Source organism: Amia ocellicauda, chromosome 21, assembly GCF_036373705.1.
Source record: "Amia ocellicauda isolate fAmiCal2 chromosome 21, fAmiCal2.hap1, whole genome shotgun sequence".
Classification (NCBI taxonomy): domain Eukaryota; kingdom Metazoa; phylum Chordata; class Actinopteri; order Amiiformes; family Amiidae; genus Amia; species Amia ocellicauda.
Window position 1 is genome coordinate 6227287 of NC_089870.1, and position 18503 is coordinate 6245789.

At 40.2% G+C, this 18503-nt stretch overlaps 1 protein-coding gene across 1 annotated transcript in view; it reads left to right on the forward strand.

Annotated features, from left to right (window-relative positions):
- Positions 1-18503, forward strand: part of btbd7 (BTB (POZ) domain containing 7) — a 71225-nt gene that overhangs the window by 43664 nt on the left and 9058 nt on the right. The window contains exons 4-10 of the mRNA XM_066694491.1: positions 8932-9140; positions 11554-11629; positions 12150-12310; positions 14357-14500; positions 14966-15155; positions 16048-16226; positions 18096-18500. Coding sequence (XP_066550588.1) covers positions 8932-9140; positions 11554-11629; positions 12150-12310; positions 14357-14500; positions 14966-15155; positions 16048-16226; positions 18096-18500 — 1364 coding nt within the window. The remainder of the gene's footprint in view (positions 1-8931; positions 9141-11553; positions 11630-12149; positions 12311-14356; positions 14501-14965; positions 15156-16047; positions 16227-18095; positions 18501-18503) is intronic.

The following is an 18503-nucleotide window of genomic DNA, read 5'->3' on the forward strand; positions in this document are numbered from 1 at the left end:
ATTACTATTTAATTCTTAGCAGATGCCCCTACCCAGGGTGACTTACAAAACAGAAGAGCATTATAAAAGTGCAATACAGTCTAATAAACATCTAATAAATAATATTGAATAAGACTTATTGCTAATAAAGGCATGCATGATTATGTAAAAGTCTGTAGCTACTGCCCCTTAATCCGCACACGAATATGCATTAATAGAATGACTAATCTGGAGATTTATTAATCAATAAGTGGTTTAATTAAGCAGCTTATATGACCACTTTGTGGTGGGAGGAATGAAGTGCAGTCTGAGAAAGCAGGTCGCTTGAAACACAGGGCCCAAACTATGATCAAGAACAAGATCCGAATGACTCATTATGACAAAACTGCATGTTTGAAGTTCCATTAATGTGAAATGGAATGTATGTTTAAAGAATAGAGATTGGGATTAAAGGGCTGAGGCAGTAATTTACACTTGGGCAGCTGTTAACCGCTACATCCAAACAAACGCAATCTATGTATTTGTTAAATGTTCTTAATTTCCACCCTGATTTCCTGCTGCACATTCCATTGAATTTACCTCGCACAACTAAGATTTTTTTTTTTTTTTTTTTTTTTTTGGGTGAATAATAGGTACCACTATATTGCTACACAATATACACAACTGTCTTGCGAGCAGTGGGTCTTGGATATTTCCTCAAGCTTTCCTCAAGCTTTTATTTACATGCAAGAAGTGCAGTCCTTTACGTTTACAAGAGCCCAAATGTCACAGTTTCATTTTAATGCCCCGAACGGTTTGAGATGTGTAAATTGTCCAGTAGTAAATAAAGGTCATGCCATCCTGTGAGCTGGACTGCTTGTATAATCATGCAGTTCTATGCATGCATCTATTTAACTACTCCACTAAGCACACATTACTGAACCTTACATGGATCTAAAGGGATTACCGTATATATTAAAAGACTGCTCTACAGCAGTAATGTACAACGAGAGGCTTGTTGCAGCGCTGCACATTTGTCTTAAGTTTGTTACAATTGGGTACCAATCAGTGTCATAATTCTTGTTACGTTCTGTGCTGGCTCCAGCGTCGCTGTGGCACACTGGCCCTAGGGATGACTGAGAATGAGATTTAAAGGTAGGATTGCAAATCTGACCTTCTAAAAAATGAAAACTGTAAAAAAAAAAAAAAGTGTCCTTTCACGTTTGCATTCCTACTCCATCATCTGCATGGAAATCATTTTAACCGACAGTCTTTTCCGAAAATAAGCATGGTTTTCAGAAGTGCAAATGAGCTTATGTGTTAGTCAGTTTAAAGCTGTCAGATCACAGCAGAAAAATGCTCTCTGCAGAGTTTTTTTTTTTTTTTCTTTCCCTTCTGTGTGTTTAAAAATACATTGCACCTCGCAGTATGGGAGAGTTATGCAAATGTAAATAAATGCATGGCAGGTATTCCTTTGTCATTTTTGCAGCAGTCCTGTAGCTTATTGATCAAATTAGAAAAGCTCCCACAGCAATGAACAGATTGCTAATGGCTGTGTAACTAGGGAGATGGGAGGTTTTTCTCTTCCCGAAGATGATCGTATGTTCAGAGAAAATCTGCAAAGATCCTTATGAGGTTCAGCTGATGTTTCCCTTCCAAGCAGGACTATTTTTAACCATGACTGGGAGGTTCACTCATGATGAGAGTGATCAGACCACTTTTCCACAATGATGCAGGTAAATGGGCACCATCAATTTCCAGACCTCCGCAGAGAGTACCTAATCCCTGTCACAGGAGGTTTATACTGTCATGCATTACCCTGCCGAAAAACCGTTCCGATCCCGATTCTTCCAATTTTGTTTACCGCTACCGAAACCCTAGTGTTCGGCCTTTGTCTTTCCTGACAGCATGTGCACCTTTTATCTCGCACTCTCCGATTGTGCGTCCTGCCATTGTGATTGACGAGTCAAGTTAAATCCTTATTTGTTCCAGCTGTGGCCTTTGTGTGTCAGTGCCCTTGTGCTTTCTCTTTCTTTCTCCCGCTCTCTCCCTCTCTTAGGCCAGTGCAGTTAATTAGAGCTCACTGGGGTGGGGCAGAGAGACACTCATGACGCACATTCTTTCGTGACTTTGTGCTGGATTTATTTATTTTCCCCTGGCTGGAGTGTAAAATTAACTTCAACCCCCCAATCATACATTCCTATTCTACATTCTGTATGTATTATTTATTTTTCCTTTTTTTGGGGGCAGTGACTAGCCACTCAGAGTACAGTACAGGTGATGTCATTGGGAATGCACAAGCAAATTATACTTCCGACTCACTGTTGAGAATTGGAGACGGTATTTCCTTCTCCTCCAAACTCTTGTTGCTGGTCGCTTTGCTCTTTTGGGCCACCTTGAGCAGAGAGCATCCATGGGCCTTCAGGTCCTCAGTGCAGTTACTGCAGCTCCATAGAGAAAAGCTAGCTGTGCTCCAAGATCTCCCCTAGAACAGCCCTTTCACACCTGCTCGCCATGTCCTTATCTCATTCTTTGTAGGTGTGTTAAATGATCCTCCTCTCTTTGCGTTATTTTGTGCCATAGCAAGTGTTCATTCTGGGCATTGTGAAAACACCGCCAGTTGGCAGAAGCTTGCGTAAGCTCATTAGTCTGCATTTGATCTTCAAAAACAGTGACGCATCTTTTGGAAAATGTCACTAGAATATAATTAGGATACAAGGCAGAGGACTCATTGCTTTAACAGGGTAAAAAAAAAAAGTTAGGAACCCCAGTCATATAACTAATCCAGCTCTTGTATAACACATTTTAGTACGGAGAGCATGAGGGTTAGAAGGACATCAGACTTGACTGATTGTGAACAAGGCTGTTAGCTTTCCTCATTACTGAAGAGAGAAATCTTTCTCGATTTAAAATAACGCTCACATTACATGCATTGTTCATTTTCAAGTATATAAGAAAGGGTGAAGATATTTAGTATCACCAAGGTTTCACTTAAAACATGCATGGTGGTCCATTTAATTTGTTGACGGGGTGGGGGTGTTTGACATAGCGGATGAGAGTGGAGGTCGAGAGTGGGAGCAAGAGAGCTTCAATTTTCAATATTTTGTTTTTACTTCCCCCCCCCCCCCCCCAGTGTTCACACATTTATTTGGCCAGGTGGGCCGACTTGACTGAATATAACTGTGGGAAACCCTGTTCCCTATAACTATTAACTGTTTCTTCTTTATTCTGGACATCAGTGTCATTTGTGTAGTGGGACATGAATTACCTTGCGCATCATTTGATATTGAATTTTATATTTTAACCAAGTAAGTTTGTGCCAATTCTCCAATACACAGTGGCGTATAAATATCTGCTATATAGCCCTTTGGAGTATATATCTATGGAGAAATTTCCAGATGTCCAGTCTGCAAGCTGTCCATATTAACGTTGTCTGTCAATTTCCACATGATAAATCTTCTAAGAGATTTAATGGTTCTTCTGCTGGAGGACTGTCTGCTGGCTATCCCTGGGGTGGACCCCTCCTCCCGCTTACAGATATGCTGGAGGATACAGGTTGACAGTGCATTAATGTAAAAATGTGTTGGAAATAGGAGACTACTGTGGCTGTACTTTTCTAACAAAAGGTATTCGATCACTGGCTGCAACATCCCTGCAAAAGAGGGAGTACTCTTCAGAGAAGCGAGACCATCAAATTCATTCGGAAAAAGAAATCAATTTTGCTTCTTGGATGCTCATTAAATCTGTCAAGTCAGGATAATATGATTAAAATCAAATCAATTGTGCATTAAAGGATCCCATACCATACCATCACATTTCTTTATTATACTAATACCCAATTTATCTTGCTTTGGCTCCGTTAAATAGTTGAGTTTCTGCGTTGTTTCATGTCAGACGTAATTCTTCAATTTACACACAATTGGTTTGCGCTACACTAAAATCTTTAAACACACCTGAAATTCAATTAACCTAGATGATGTTGCTGCAGGGATGACTGCTATAATATTGTGAGGCCAAGGTTTGTCCACACGTTGGTCCAGAGAGGTACCATTGTGAATTTAAATCATTTATCATCTTTGATCTAATGTTGACCAGCTTGCAATTAATTAATATACCACTTTTAAATAAAGTGCTGGTCCCAATTTCATTATGAAATGAAAATGCTGAAAAATACTTGTTTTACTGACCATGACAGCTTGCTCAGAGGAATCGGGACTGTCCACCTTAATGATTGAAGCAGTGGGAGGGGAATTTAACCAATCAGCTGGTGTCACACTTTGCCTTCGGAAAGACCTACATCCAGAGGGAGCCATGAACTCAGACTACTTTGGTGAAACCTTACAAATTCTTCTATGCTTTGACATCAGGGGGAAAATAAAAGAAAGAGTTATTACGAAAGGCTAATGCACATCAATGGACGGCCACCTATGAATGGGGGATCATTTACATGGAACATTCAATAAGACAAAATAAAAAGTGCTTTGAAAGACTAATTGATGTGGCGTGCTCGTTTCTGGAAGTGTTTAAGAGATTGTTCTGCACTTAAAAAAGCATGCAATTAAAAAGCAGGAAGCACCATGTACCATTTTCTCTACTTCAGTGAGTTAAATTGAACTGCACACTTTTTTTAAATCCCTCATATATTAGCTAGTTTATTGTAATCCTTTCTAGAGGCCCTGTCATACATTACACATAACCCCAGGGCAGGTATGCTACTCTTGGTCGTTTAAAAGCTTCTGTTGAAAATCTCCTCCTTGCCGCCAGTTAACATAATTGCTCCACAGTGTAATCTTCTGCTCCAATAGTGTTTCAGACACTTGTATATATATTTCCCCTTTTTCGAGTTGGATGCTTGTAAAAATGAATGAGCTGACCTATGATTTAAGAAAAGGCAACCTATTGTGCTATTGAAACTTACCAAGTTCAAATTAAAAACCCCAAATGTAATTTACGTGTAAGTTTGACCTTTGAAAACGAACAAAATACAGGACAAAGCTGGAATTGGAAGGCGCTTAGTTCTGTCAATGTGTCTTTAGTCACACAAGGAATGTAACTTCAGCTCCAGCTTGTCACTGCACGGGAATCTCGGGAAAGGTTAGGATCTGTAAAGTAAATCTAACGTGACTTGGGCACAGATGCATAGGACCAGCATTGAATTGATGGCTTCTTACAAGGGCTTTCTATTCCTAATGTCTAAAAAAAAAAAAAAAAAAAAATGTTTGCAATAGTCAATCTAAACTACTGATCCAGGCAGAGAATTGGTTTTATGGACTCATTTAGTCCATTGCAGCCCAATCAGAATTGACAATTGGGTCATTTTTGCTGAATTGAAATCCTAAATACAGATTTGTAGAATTTCAAGAAAGGCAAAACAAAAAAAAATACACATTTACGGAAATCACTTTTCTGATTTCAAGATTTGCAATTTCAAAGAATCTGAAGTAACAAAAGAGATACCTTATACAGAGATATGATTTCCTCAGTGTACTGATATTGATAGTATAGATCTTATTCATGTTGCATCCTGCTTGGTTCCAGCCACAAAGAGCTGTTTTTAGTGCAGACATCAGCATAAGCAGATCTGACATTTCAGAGCAGTGCAATGTGCCTGCATTGTGAAGTGGGTTTCAGACATCCGTGCCTTCTACTCTGCCTGGTCATCAATCTCTTCTGTTTTGATATCTCAGATACTGTATATAAATAAGCAGGACACCTTCATCTTAATCTCACTTTAAAAAAAAATCCTTTAGGTTTAGATCTATGTTTAGTTATTTTCTTGGTTTGTCGTTTTGTACTATTTTAAAAGTGTCCCTTTTCATCCTCACATTTTGCACAGCAGTTTAATTATTCCAAACTGGCTGAGACTGTACATTCAAGGCTAAAAATGTCTAAACAAATCTTTCTCTTTGTACACCTGAATCAAAGGCTGCCTTTTCCTTTGTTGTTGTTGTTGATCAAAGCAGTTCTATTCAGAAGAGGTTCATCTAATCTCATTGTGAGAGGAAATGTGAGTCTTTAAGATCCCTCATCTCTTAAATACATAATCAGCCTTGACCCAACTCATTTGACGGTGTTCAGAAAGAGTTTTCAGCCTTCACTCTGTGTGAAGTTTCCTGTCCCCACCCATCACAGCAACTGGAGCCGGTTTTAGATTGCTTTGTGATTCGTCACAATTGAGAATTGAGCCCCTGAGAGCTGGGGCCACTATTAATGCTAGTGCTGTTGGCTGTAGACATAGCGGGAATGATTGACAGCTCCTTCAACTCCACTTCTCCCCAAAAAAAGGTGACTCCTGGCTGCAGCAGGAACGGAGGGAAGAGAGGAAGGGAATCCAATCGGCAATATGAAAACAAAACTTTGTCCCCATTCAGATTCCCCTTGTCGTGTTGTGTGCAGCTTCGGTTACTGCTGGAGTGCTGAATGCTGAATCTCGCTCTGGGCTGCATCTTCAGATATTTTCATATTTATGTTTTTGGTTTTTGTTTTCTTTTTCTTTTTCTTTCCCATTTGTTTGGTTGCCTATTGTGTGTCTGCTGAATTAGTGGTGAGGGCTGAACGTGTGATCATATCAAAGGCATTCTTGTGGGGATGTTGGGAACAGAGCTAACCGATGCCTGCTGTTCTGGTATGCACTCGTATTTAAGAAAGGCACCAAAAAAAGGGGGGAAACATGCTTATGTAGGGGTAAAAAATGGACCTAGTATTGTCTGAGAGAATTGAGTGCTTTAGAACTGTGGAGTTAAAATGACATTTCCACCATTACAGTGGCTTAAGTCCCATTCTTTACTTTGAGAGAAACAAACCAACAAAAAAAAGAAAAAGGCCATTGTGAATGAGTGGTATGTATTCTAATATAAAACAATGGAAAACTGTACAATATTTATTTACACTCTCAACCCATTTTATGTTATTTGTTCTGTCAGATTACCCATAAATCAGTGCAGGAGGAAAGTCACAAAGAGTTGCACTCTTTATTCACAAGTTTTAGTTTTAAACTTTCCTCTCACACCTTACGTTTCACCTGGTTTTAATGTATTAAAATAGAGCTGACCACTAAAGACTATTTTCAATTAAAACTTTGTATTTTTTATTTTTTTTATTTTACTGCTTTGAGATGCATGTCTTGTCATTGTGATTAGCTCTTAGCTGGAAGCACAGTACACCTATGTCACAGGAAGAAAAAGCGCCGTTGAGCAGCGATAGCCATCCCGCACACATGCAAACCTTGGGTTGCAATGCTTTAGCTCTAAATTAGTTCATTGTAGCAATCCGGAAAAGTACAAGATCCAGTATCGATTTTGGCATTTAGTAATCTCCTGATGATCTAAAAGTTACCACAATCCTGCTGACAATGGCTGTTCTGTTCAGATAAAAGTGTGTACGATTTGTGGCTGCGATTAGATCTTTTGGTTGTACCCTGCAGATATCAATGAGAGACACTTTAGAACGATATTAATATAAAGCGTGAACAGGCCGCATAGAGAACCAGGCTGTTAGTCTTAATCGGCAGAAGCAGGCTATGAGGCTGCTGTTGAAGGGTGACCATGTAAGGACTTAGAATACTTTTTTCCCTTACAATAAAGCCAGTGCTGTATTCTTAAAATATCCCAATTTACAGTAATACACACATTCATCTGCTTTTCAGAGGATTTACACAGAGGTTGGTAAAAACACATTAGTTGCTACAGTCTTATGACCATTCAGATAGGATTAAGGTGCTCATTTTGTTATCACACATTGCATTTTAATGAACATTTTTGTGCTGCGTACAGTCAATTTGTACAGCTAAGGATTATTTGTCTGGGATTGCTGCTAGCTTAGCTAAGCAACATGTCTGTTGGCTGCCATAAATCTTGCCTTCCTGTTGTGCTGTGTTCATTAGATCCCACAGACTGTGATTCTGGTAACACTGTAACTGAGGAGTGCATACCTGTGAGTGGGGACATGGGAACAATTTCCATTGTCCTGCTGACATCAATAAGTAACAGCATCCATGAGAAACAGGTTTAGTGGCGGGGCCCAGTTACAGAGCTGTCACTCTCAAGGCTGATGGTTAAAATTCCTCTCTGTGCTTTGTTGGGTCACTGGAGTACAAGAAAGTCAAGGCTTAAGAAGCAACTGAGTAATGAAATGTTTTAAGTTTAATTATTGGATTGGTTAATAAGCAGATATCATTATCTAAAATTACACTGAACTGGGAGCCTAATTTACTTTATTTTTTTATTTTATCTTAGGCCTATCCTGTGTGCTGACTGATCCAATTCATGAACTGGTATTTTGAATGATCAAAAGTTTTCCATTTCAAAAATTATCAAAGATTATATTATATAGGCAGATAGTATTTCCATGGAGTTTTAAAGGTTTCCCTTTGGTGTATTTTTAAATTGGTATTTATCTTTGGGAAGTGCGTTTTGCCCCTACATTTGGATTCCTCCTGTCAGATCTAATAATTTGATCACTGGCAGAATCCCGCTTAGGTTGACACGTGATGTCATCACAGCTTGTCAAAACTGATCTCCAGCAGATTGTGGTCATCATAACCATATGTTTTTATGCAAAGTCTTGTTCCGCATTGGTTGAAACTCCCTACAGAAGCCAAGACTCTAACTTTACTAATACCTCTAATATGCCATCATTTCAAACTGTATTATATATTTTGTTGCAAAAAATATTGGAAACCTATAATGGTCAGTTACACAGACCTCTATTAGCACTAGACTAGTCTGACTATCTACAGTAACATTGGGAAGGCCATGACTAGTACTAATTTGTGTCTGTGAAACCAGCCATATTGTGATTTTATAAATTAATTATATATTTTAGCACACCACACGTATAGCTCATTTGAACTCAAGATTCATACCCCTAGTGAAAATAGTGTTGGCCCATCTTACAGAAAATATTTAATTATATTTAAAATTTTTGTTTTTCTCCCACCCCCCCACCCCTTTTTTTTTTTTTTTTTTTATAAAGGGTGTGAAGACATCATTGTGGAAAGCATTTCCTTAGACTCAGTCATCACCATCCTGAAGTGGAGTTCTCAGCCCTATGGGTCAAAGTGGGTCTACCGGCAGGCTCTTCATTTCCTCTGCGAGGAATTCAGCCACATCATGACCTCAGATGTCCTGTTTGAGCTCAGTAAGGACCACCTGCTCACTGCCATCCAGTCTGACTACCTGCAGGTAAGCCTTCCCACTCGATGCATTTTAGTGCCCCCAAAACCTTAATTTTAAAACCAATTTGGGAGACTTGGATTTGTAAGTCACCAGTATTTTTTAGAAATTTGAAACACAGAAGTTGTAACTGCTCTGTTGACCTGCTGGAAACTAGCTTTTCAGGGTTTCTGCAGTAGCACTGGTATGTACTGTAACCAGCCATGTATAAGCACCCTAAGAGCACAGTGTTTATTTAGGAGGTTGGAAAAATAATGTAATAAATGTTATAAAGTTTCAGTAAATAGCCTATGCATCAGGAAGCCAATTTTTACATAGTTTTACATGTGAAAATATTTCCATGGTCTGACAGGCTTGGTTGCCATGAAAGGGTACTTACACATGGTTGTGCACAGGTCCTACTAACATGGAAATTCAGTGCTTAACAAAGATATCTCGGTTGGAAAGCTCAGACCATCAGGAGCCCTTTAAACTCACATTGGTATTTATTTTCTCAGGTACCCTTACTATCAAGAACTGCCCAGATTTAACAATAATATGTTATGTTATGATGTTAAAGCTGATCAACATTGAGTTGTGTTTTCATCCAAAAATCATTCAGTTCGAGTTTGAAAGGGGCATGCTATTCAGCTGATGAAAATGCAAAAGAAGTCTGCAGTAAATGGATGACTTTGATGTCAACTAGGTATTCACAGAGTAGTTTGTCAGGTGATGAGGCTACTTTTTAAAGTACCGTCAGCTCACTCTAGCAAAGTGATCATTAATTATAATGTTAGACATTCATTCTCACTCAGCAAGATTTATACCCTTCAGTTTTATATGTAAGAAACCTGTGTGGAGATGCATTAACTGGGACTGATATGTCAAATTAGTACATCTGTAACTAAGGACACCTTACTTATATTCTACAGTGCTCAATTTTCTATATTCTTACCATTTCATCTTCCATGGTTCAAAACCTTTCTGGGACAAGAAATCCTTTGTGGTGATAGTTATATTCTGTCTATCCCCACTTTTCCAATGCTAAAAAGATTTGAGGAAATAAATAGGATACACACACAAGTTCTAAGGAAAGGTTTTCTTTAGTAAAATAATGTATACACAATGCAGGTAGGAGTGGGAGACGAAGCAGGGTGCATAGTTTAATTAAACTCCATCTAGAATACTGTGACATTCTCTCCACAAACCAGTCTCTTTGAGGTTAATTCTCCATATTAAATTATTAATCACACTGACAGCTCGGAAAAGAGAGCTTCAAAGAGCTATAGCCAAGATTTTTTTTTTTTTAATCAAATTATTTGAATCTCTGATTTTTACGAGGGTGGAATCACAAATAATGATTTAAGTTGTCTTCAAATGAATGCATTTATTCAAAGGCCCATTGTTTTCAGAGGAGCGATGCTTGGTGTTTATTTTCAGTGGGAGCAAAGTTTTTATTGCTCACTCTACCCAGACTTCTAGAAGTGGTTGATCTGACCAGAGTTTCCATTGCAGACACCCAAAACAGTTATATTTTGCCATGGCCTCCTAATGTTTGGAAAACTGTTTGCCAGATGTTTGGGGGTGAAATTAGGACGACTGTGGTATCAAAATGGCAGGATACAATTTTCATTTGCTGTATCAGCTTGTTTTACTGTGTCAGTTTTTTGCTGCTTTCTCGTCAAGTAGTCTATGGTCTAAAAATGAAATAAAAAATAGCAGCTCTTGGTAATGTCTTGGACAGTGAATCTGAATGTGTACATTCTTTTAGGGTCTAATGAATAACATATCCGCTCTCTGCCCAAGTGTTTATGGCTGCCGTTATCAATACTGCAAACTGTTTGCTTATGGGTTCTTCCAAACACAAATGGGTAGTTGCAGTCAAATTCTGTTTGATACAGTTTTCTGCATGGGTTGTTACAAACCATCCACAAAAAAACTGAATTACATCATCTTACTTAATGCCTTTCAGTTCTCGTGCATAGAAACCGCCTATAACAGCTCACTGTTTGACTGTTATTTGGGCCTTTTCCAGGATTGTGTCCTTCTGTGTGACAAAATTGAAAATCTTTGCCAGACCGCCCAGAATGATTTGATTAGCATGTTCCCCAGGTTTTCAAAATAAAGAAGTTTTCTCATTTTTGTTTTCTTTGGTTAAACCTGCAAAATGGAAAAGGAGAGGATGGCTGTGTAGGGTGAAGGAAAGGCTTGGGAGAATCTGTGAAGAGAAGCATTATTAATTCAATTACCAAATATTGCCAAATATTTAAAATTATCAAGAAACATGAGGGGAAAATGCTGTTGTCAGGCTTGACATTTGAGTTTAAATCTATCCTAACCGGATGGTAGAAAATTGAGCAGGAGGAGAGGTTTTGGCTTTCTTTTTCTTTTCTTTGTGCCTTTCAAAGTGTGAAGAATAACAATAGTTACTGTTTTCTTGCAGGCCAGTGAGCAAGATATACTCAAATATGTCATCAAGTGGGGAGAGCACCAGCTTATTAAAAGAATGGCAGACAGAGGTAAGAAACCCAACCTCTGCGTTCAGTGATTTATTCACCAAAATTCTTAAAATAATATTAGCAAGCCCTGAGTGGATACAACCATTCAATGAAAAGAACATAAGTGAAAACAGTCACACTCCAAGTATTTTTCTCATCCAATCTGTTTAAAAGAATTTTTAGGCCCATGGGTATGTCTTTCTTTTCACTTATTTTTATTTGTATGCATCCCCCCCCCCCCTTTATTTAATAAGGGTCAAGGCTGTTACACAAAATTTCCATAAAGACACTTTACAAATCTATTTTACACAAAGCATGAAGAAAACTCTTTAGAGATCTGTTCATTTGGGAGGGGGAGGATAATAGTTTAACATGAGCAATTGAGCTCAATTTCGAAAGCCCAGCTTATCAGTTGCTAACCCTCGAACACCATATGGTTCGTCACATTCGTTTCATGGAGAACTTTTCCACTGGTAAGTGCAGGACTAGGCATGTTTATCTGCTGCATTCTGAAGGGAGTCCTGTTCTGTTTGTGCGACAGAGCCTAACCTACTGAGCGGCACAGCTCACAGTGTGAACAAGCGAGGAGTGAAAAGAAGAGACCTGGACATCGAGGAGCTGAAGGAGATCTTGTCTCCTCTGTTGCCGTACATTCGCATTGAGCACATCCTGCCGACCAACAGCGAAGTCCTGTCCGACACAGTGAGTGGGCCTTCCCCAGTATTAAGTACACCCAGCCTAAATTGTACCCCTTTCATTCATTTCCTCTCTTTTTCTAATACAAAGGATACACAACATTTAAGACTAAGCTGTTGACAGGCTGCAAACATGTGTTCTAGTTCACAGTTGTCACTTTTTAAAACTTGTTTAAAAAAAAACATGAAGGCAGTATTTTGAATGAATTTAATGAATTTCTTAGTCAGTTACTCTGTCTCACGCGTCTGTATACTATACTGTAGTAGATAAAGTGCTTTGAGATTTTAAATAATGACCTGTATTTACATAATTCTTCAGACATGCCCCGCAGTTTCTCCCAGTGAAATATGTTGATTTGCTTATCTCAATCTGGCTAAAATAAGTACATTTATTCCTGCATCAGTCTTGTTTCAGAAGACTTGATTATCAGCAACTCTTTGCCCCCTAGGTGTGGACTTGGCAGAATTTGCTTTTCTGTTTTTGATTTATAGGATTTCTTCCTTAACAAATTTCCAGGGGTCCTTATGAGAAGCCCCCACACGATTGTCCAAATAGTCATCTTATTAAAAGTTATATAATCCACATTTTCATTCCCAAGAATATACACAAAATAAATATAAATTCTGTAGGCAGCTTAAAAGGAGCTTAGGCTGGTAATTCATTTAGCATTCAATATTTGATGAGAAATAGTTTAATATGGAGAAAATGCATTTCAACGGAGATTGGTCAGGGCTGACTATCTATGAAGGGTTATTTAAATATAGGTTGGACGGGATGTTCTAAATGTATGGCAGCACGCACAGCCTGCATTCCTGCCTAAATGGATAGCATGCCCAGTCAGGACTGAGATCAGAATTGTCTGCACTGGTTTCATTTCCCCATGCATGGCTCTCCCCAAAGAAGCTGTCTGCTGTCAGAAGCCATTTCTTCTCTGGGAGGAAATTGAGATGTTGCGTTCATGGAGTTCCTGAAGCAGCAGATCGGACGTTTTCAGCCTAGTGTAGCCAATATGTCTTCTGTAATTGTATTTACTCTGTGGAAGGTTTTTATCCCGGCCCTTTGGAAATTACATTATGATAATTTGAAGAGCAGAAGAGTTTTAAAACGCGCCCCTGTCATCCCCCCACCTCCCCCTTTTCCCTTTTCTTCCATTAAAGGGAGTCTATTGGGAAGTTGCATTATTTCGCTGTTGTTGTCTGTTTAAATTTTGATAATGGCTGTTAATGTTTTAATGCCAATCTCTGTACAAGAAATGTACATACTAATGTTGGATAGCAGGCAGCACTAGGTGGCAGCAGATAAGGTTTAACTGTGGGGTTTGTGGTCACTATTTAAAGAATCCCATTTGGATTACAAAAGCACACCGCATCATCAATTCAGATCTGGGAGCCTCCGATTTAGACCACACCATCAATTAAAACTTGAAATCTGTGGTCGTGCCCATAAATCTCTCCTGTCCGAACTCGAAGGTATTAGGATATTAACTGTAAAGCTGGCAGGCTTACAGTACATATGTTAACAGGATTAATAAATGCGTTTATACCTCTCTGTCTTTTCTGCGGGAGACGAGCTGTTGACTTTATTGGGTTGTCCAAAAGTTTACATAGCTGATGGCTGTAGAGCTGCAGAATTACAGTAATTACTGCTAAGTGGATTCTCACTTTTAACAGATGTATAATAAAATAATTGATTTGAATTTATGTATATTATTGTGTAGACAAGTCCATCATCCTGGTTGTCACTGATCGATGAATATACTGGATTACATTAAAGGCACTTCTGTATATTACTGGTGTAACCGAGCTCCTGTCCTGCCCACTGGGGGTCACATTTTCAGCACTACTTAACTTTGAAAGCAGCAACTGATTTTGGTTCTTGTAGGACTTTTTTGGGGGGTATGTATGTAAGTTTGTTTGTGATTAATGACATCTGATTTAAAGTTAAGGCATGGAAAATATCCAAATATCCAGACGTCTGGAGGCTTAACTCTGACTGGGTTCCTTTGTCTTTTATGAGGTCCTTGATGTGTGTTTTTTCCCTCTCATGCTCCAGATGAAGAGAGGTCTGATCAGCACTCCTCCTTCAGACATGTTGCCCACAGCAGAGGGTGGGAAGGCCAACGCTTGGTTAAGGCAGAAGAATGCCGGCATCTACGTGCGCCCCCGGCTCTTCTCCCCATACGTAGAGGAAGCCAAGGTAGGAACATAAGGACAGATTAGGAGCTGCCGAGGAGACTCCAAGATTGGGCTTGTCTGCATTATTCCACAACTGAAATGAGTTTTCTTTATTTTATTCATTTCGCTCATGCTTTTATCAAGGATGACTTGCATTCAAAAACACCAGTGCATTACAAACTCACAGAGATGGGAAACAAAATCATTCATGGTGCAGAAGTAATCTAGTTTAGAAGCCCTAAATACAACAATCCTAAAATCCTTTGTCACAGAGACCAAACTAAACTATCAATTTGGAGTGTTCACCATACAACCCATTTCTCACTTCCCATTGATAAACATGTCTAAGCCCATGTGAGTTTTTCCAGTGTTGGCAGGTTTGAGGAGCATGTTGAGGCTTGGGAGGAATTCTTACTCATCATACTCTTTCATAAGCATCAGAGAAGTGGATTTCCGGGTCCTGCTATTGACTGTGATGCCCTGGTAGTCTGTTTTAGATGAGATGATGGTGGAGCAGACAGACCTGGTGCGCTTGCGGATGGTGAGGATGTCCAATGTGCCTGACACACTCTACATGGTCAACAACGCAGTGCCCCAGTGCTGTCACATGATCAACCACCAGCAAATCACAGGCAGCCAGGCCGCCCCTCCGTCCGTGGTAGCCAATGAAATACCTGGTAAGGTTCATGGTATGGACATGGGATTGGTCACACTGTACTACACGTACCAGTTATGCAGCTCAGCTTTACAGTGAAGGGCACTGTTCCTTCTGGCTTGTCTGCCAGAGTTGCTCTGCAATATCAACATAGTTTTCATTTGTAACATTGTCAAGATCAGCAGAACATTAGTTTTTTCCCCTAAGGCAGTTTTTTGTTAAATTACTGTTATGCAGTTATTCATTACTGTATGTAGGAGTCACAGAGAACTCCCACATCACACATTGCACACACTCAAAGTAGCCTTTCTTACAGGGTATATTTTTGACCTTGCATCAGATGACTAAAGTAAGAAGCATTCAATCTAGCCCTTAGTGCAGTGAAAATAATAGCTGCTGCTTTATTACCACGTGCCATGTGTTTCATAATGTTTCACACTATTGTTAGAAATGGTTACTAATGTACAATACTCTGGTGCCTTCAGGTAAGGTTACAATTTGGCATAAATGTGTATCCACCTTGAATATTTTTAAATACATCTTGGTTAGTATTACATAATCTGCCAGCAGACTTGGATTCATTTATGTACTTTTGCTCAAGGAGTCCTTTTCACACCTCTGTCTGTTAATCCAGTCAGACTCACTTGTTCATAACATCCACCGTTCGTTTTTTTTGTTTTTGTTTCACTGTTTGAAAAGTTAACCGGTGAAAACTGGACGATACTTGGTCGAGCTGTGACAAGGCCCTCTCCTTGAATGATTACAATCTTCAAAGTTCCTGTAGAGCTGTTGGCAGTGCGTTCAAAGGCCACTTATCCCTCTCCATCTCTATGATTACTTCAGATATCTACCGGATGTATCTTGGATGTCGCCATGTGGGATTTGAAATCTTACGTTATTGAATTTCCTTCCAGTCCCCAAGCTGAGTGTGGTGAAGGACATGATCCGAAGACTGCAGGAGTTGAGGCACACCGACCAGGTGCAGAGGGCCTACGGTCTGAACTGTGGGGAGGGCGCCACAGTGAGCTACGAGATTCAGATTCGCGTGCTGCGGGAGTTCGGCCTCTCGGACGGGGCCGCGGAGCTGCTGCAGGTGAGTCATGTGGCCATCTGTATTGCCTCATCTGTGCTGACAACTAAAAAATTAATAAGATCCCTGCCAGTGATTGCTTCCTGTCTTCTGGAGTGTAATAGGTTGCTTTTCATTTGAATTATTCGCTTGTATGATGAAAGTACACATCACAAGCTGTGTTTTAAAAAGGAACGCTCCTGATACTGATAAACCATGGACTTTCCAAACTGCTTATAGCCCAGAACACAAAGCGGAGGAAATTAACTGTTGCAGAAAAGGTATGTTCCTGGGCAGAAGAATGCTCTTTGAAAACAGATTTTTAGATGAAAGTTTGTTCTGTTTCTTCTCCATAAAAAGATATTTGAAGCAATTGGAATACATTTTAATTCATTGTCTTTTTAGCTTCAAGTCTTTCTGGCCTGCGTATCCATTGCAATTGCAGATGCTGGTTTTCTGTTTTCATCCTTATTTCTGTTTTTCTGAACATTCGTGCATCGTTGTGGTTGCCGTGCCTCTGATGAACAGATCAGATCGTTGTGGGCCAATGACATCACAACGAAGGCCACAGGATCCCACCCTGCGCATTTACACACCCTGTAGCTTTGGAGACTTTTTTTTTTGGGTAACAAATAAGAAACAGCTGTTTTTTCCCCTTTTCTGGCAAATGCAGAACTGTAATGTTCCTGTCCAGAATTAAGCCATGTGGTTTTCTGAGTTCAAGGCTGAGTGGAACATGGAGTTTGCTAAGAATAGCTGGGGCAGAGAGTGCATATCCAGGCAAAAGCCAATTAGTGCCAGTTTTCCCCTCACATTCCAATGACAAGGTCATCAATTATTGACTTGAGGAGTAATTGTAATTTGCAGACTTTACGAATGTTTTGTACTCATTACAGGGAATGTCATATATTGTAATGTTCTCTTGAAGCTTTTGTAATTGTCCTCCCAGAGCAGACATGTTTTGGGACGCATCTGTCAGCAGAACAATTATTGCATTTTTTCTGGTAGTTCTTAAACTGCTTTTCAGTTCAGTTGTCTTTAAGCTATAACTTAGCCAAGGTTGACTCTTTCATTAAAGTTGTAATTTTTCATTTTTCATCATTTACTTCTGTCCAATTCTATTAGTCTGTACTTGAGCTGTTAAGCTTAATATGACACACAGGTATAGAACATAAGAACATAAGAAAGTTTACAAACGAGACCCATCGTGCTCGTTTGGTGTCCATTAATATCTAAGTGATCCAAGGATCCTATCCAGTCTATTTTTAAATGTTCCCAAACTTTCAGCTTCTACCACATCGCTGGGTAGTTTATTCCAGATTGTGACTACTCTCTGTGTAAAGAAGTGTCTCCTGTTTTCCGATTTGAATGCCTTGAAGCCCAATTTCCATTTGTGTCCCCGGGTGCGTGTGTCCCTGCTGATCTGGAAAAGCTCCTCTGGTTTGATGTGGTCGATGCCTTTCATGATTTTGAAGACTTGGATCAAGTCCCCACGTAGTCTCCTCTGTTCCAGGGTGAAAAGGTTCAGTTCCCTCAGTCTCTCAGTAGGACATTCCCTTCAGACCTGGAATGAGTCTGGTTGCTCTCCTCTGAACTGCCTCTAAAGCAGCAATATCCTTCTTGAAGTGTGGAGCCCAGAACTGCACACAGTATCCAGATGAGGTCTAACTAGCGCATTGTACAGTCTTAACATTACTTCCCTTGTTTTAAATTCTACACTTTAGACAATATACCCTAGCATTCGGTTAGCCTTTTTTATTGCTTCCCCACATTGTTTGGATGGAGAAAGTGAGGAGTCCACATAGACTCCTAGGTCTTTCTCATGCGTTACTTCATCTAGATCTGTACCTCCTATAGAGTATAGCCTTTATTTGACTTATTTTGCCTCCACAGAATCCACACAAATTCTTCCCCGAGGAGCGGTTTGGAGACGAGAGCCCGGTGCTCGCCCTGCGTCAGTCTGGGCGCTGCCGGATCAACAGCACTCCTGCGGTGGAGAGCATGTTCACTGACCTGGAGTCCCTGGCCAACTTCCACCCGCCCCTGCCCCCGCCTCCGCCACCCTACCACCCCCCGGCCACCCCCATTCATGGACAGCTCAAGGCTGGCTGGAGACCGCGAGCCCCCAGCCAGCCACCCTCCCGCTCCTTCTCCTACCCCTGCAACCACTCCCTGTTGCACCTGCGGCCCTCCTCCAAACACGGCAGTCCTGCCTACCCCCCGGGGGCGAAGGTCATCCCGCCAGACTGCACCAACCCTGCAGTGCTGGGCAGGACTCTGCATCCGGAGAAGCAGGGGGTG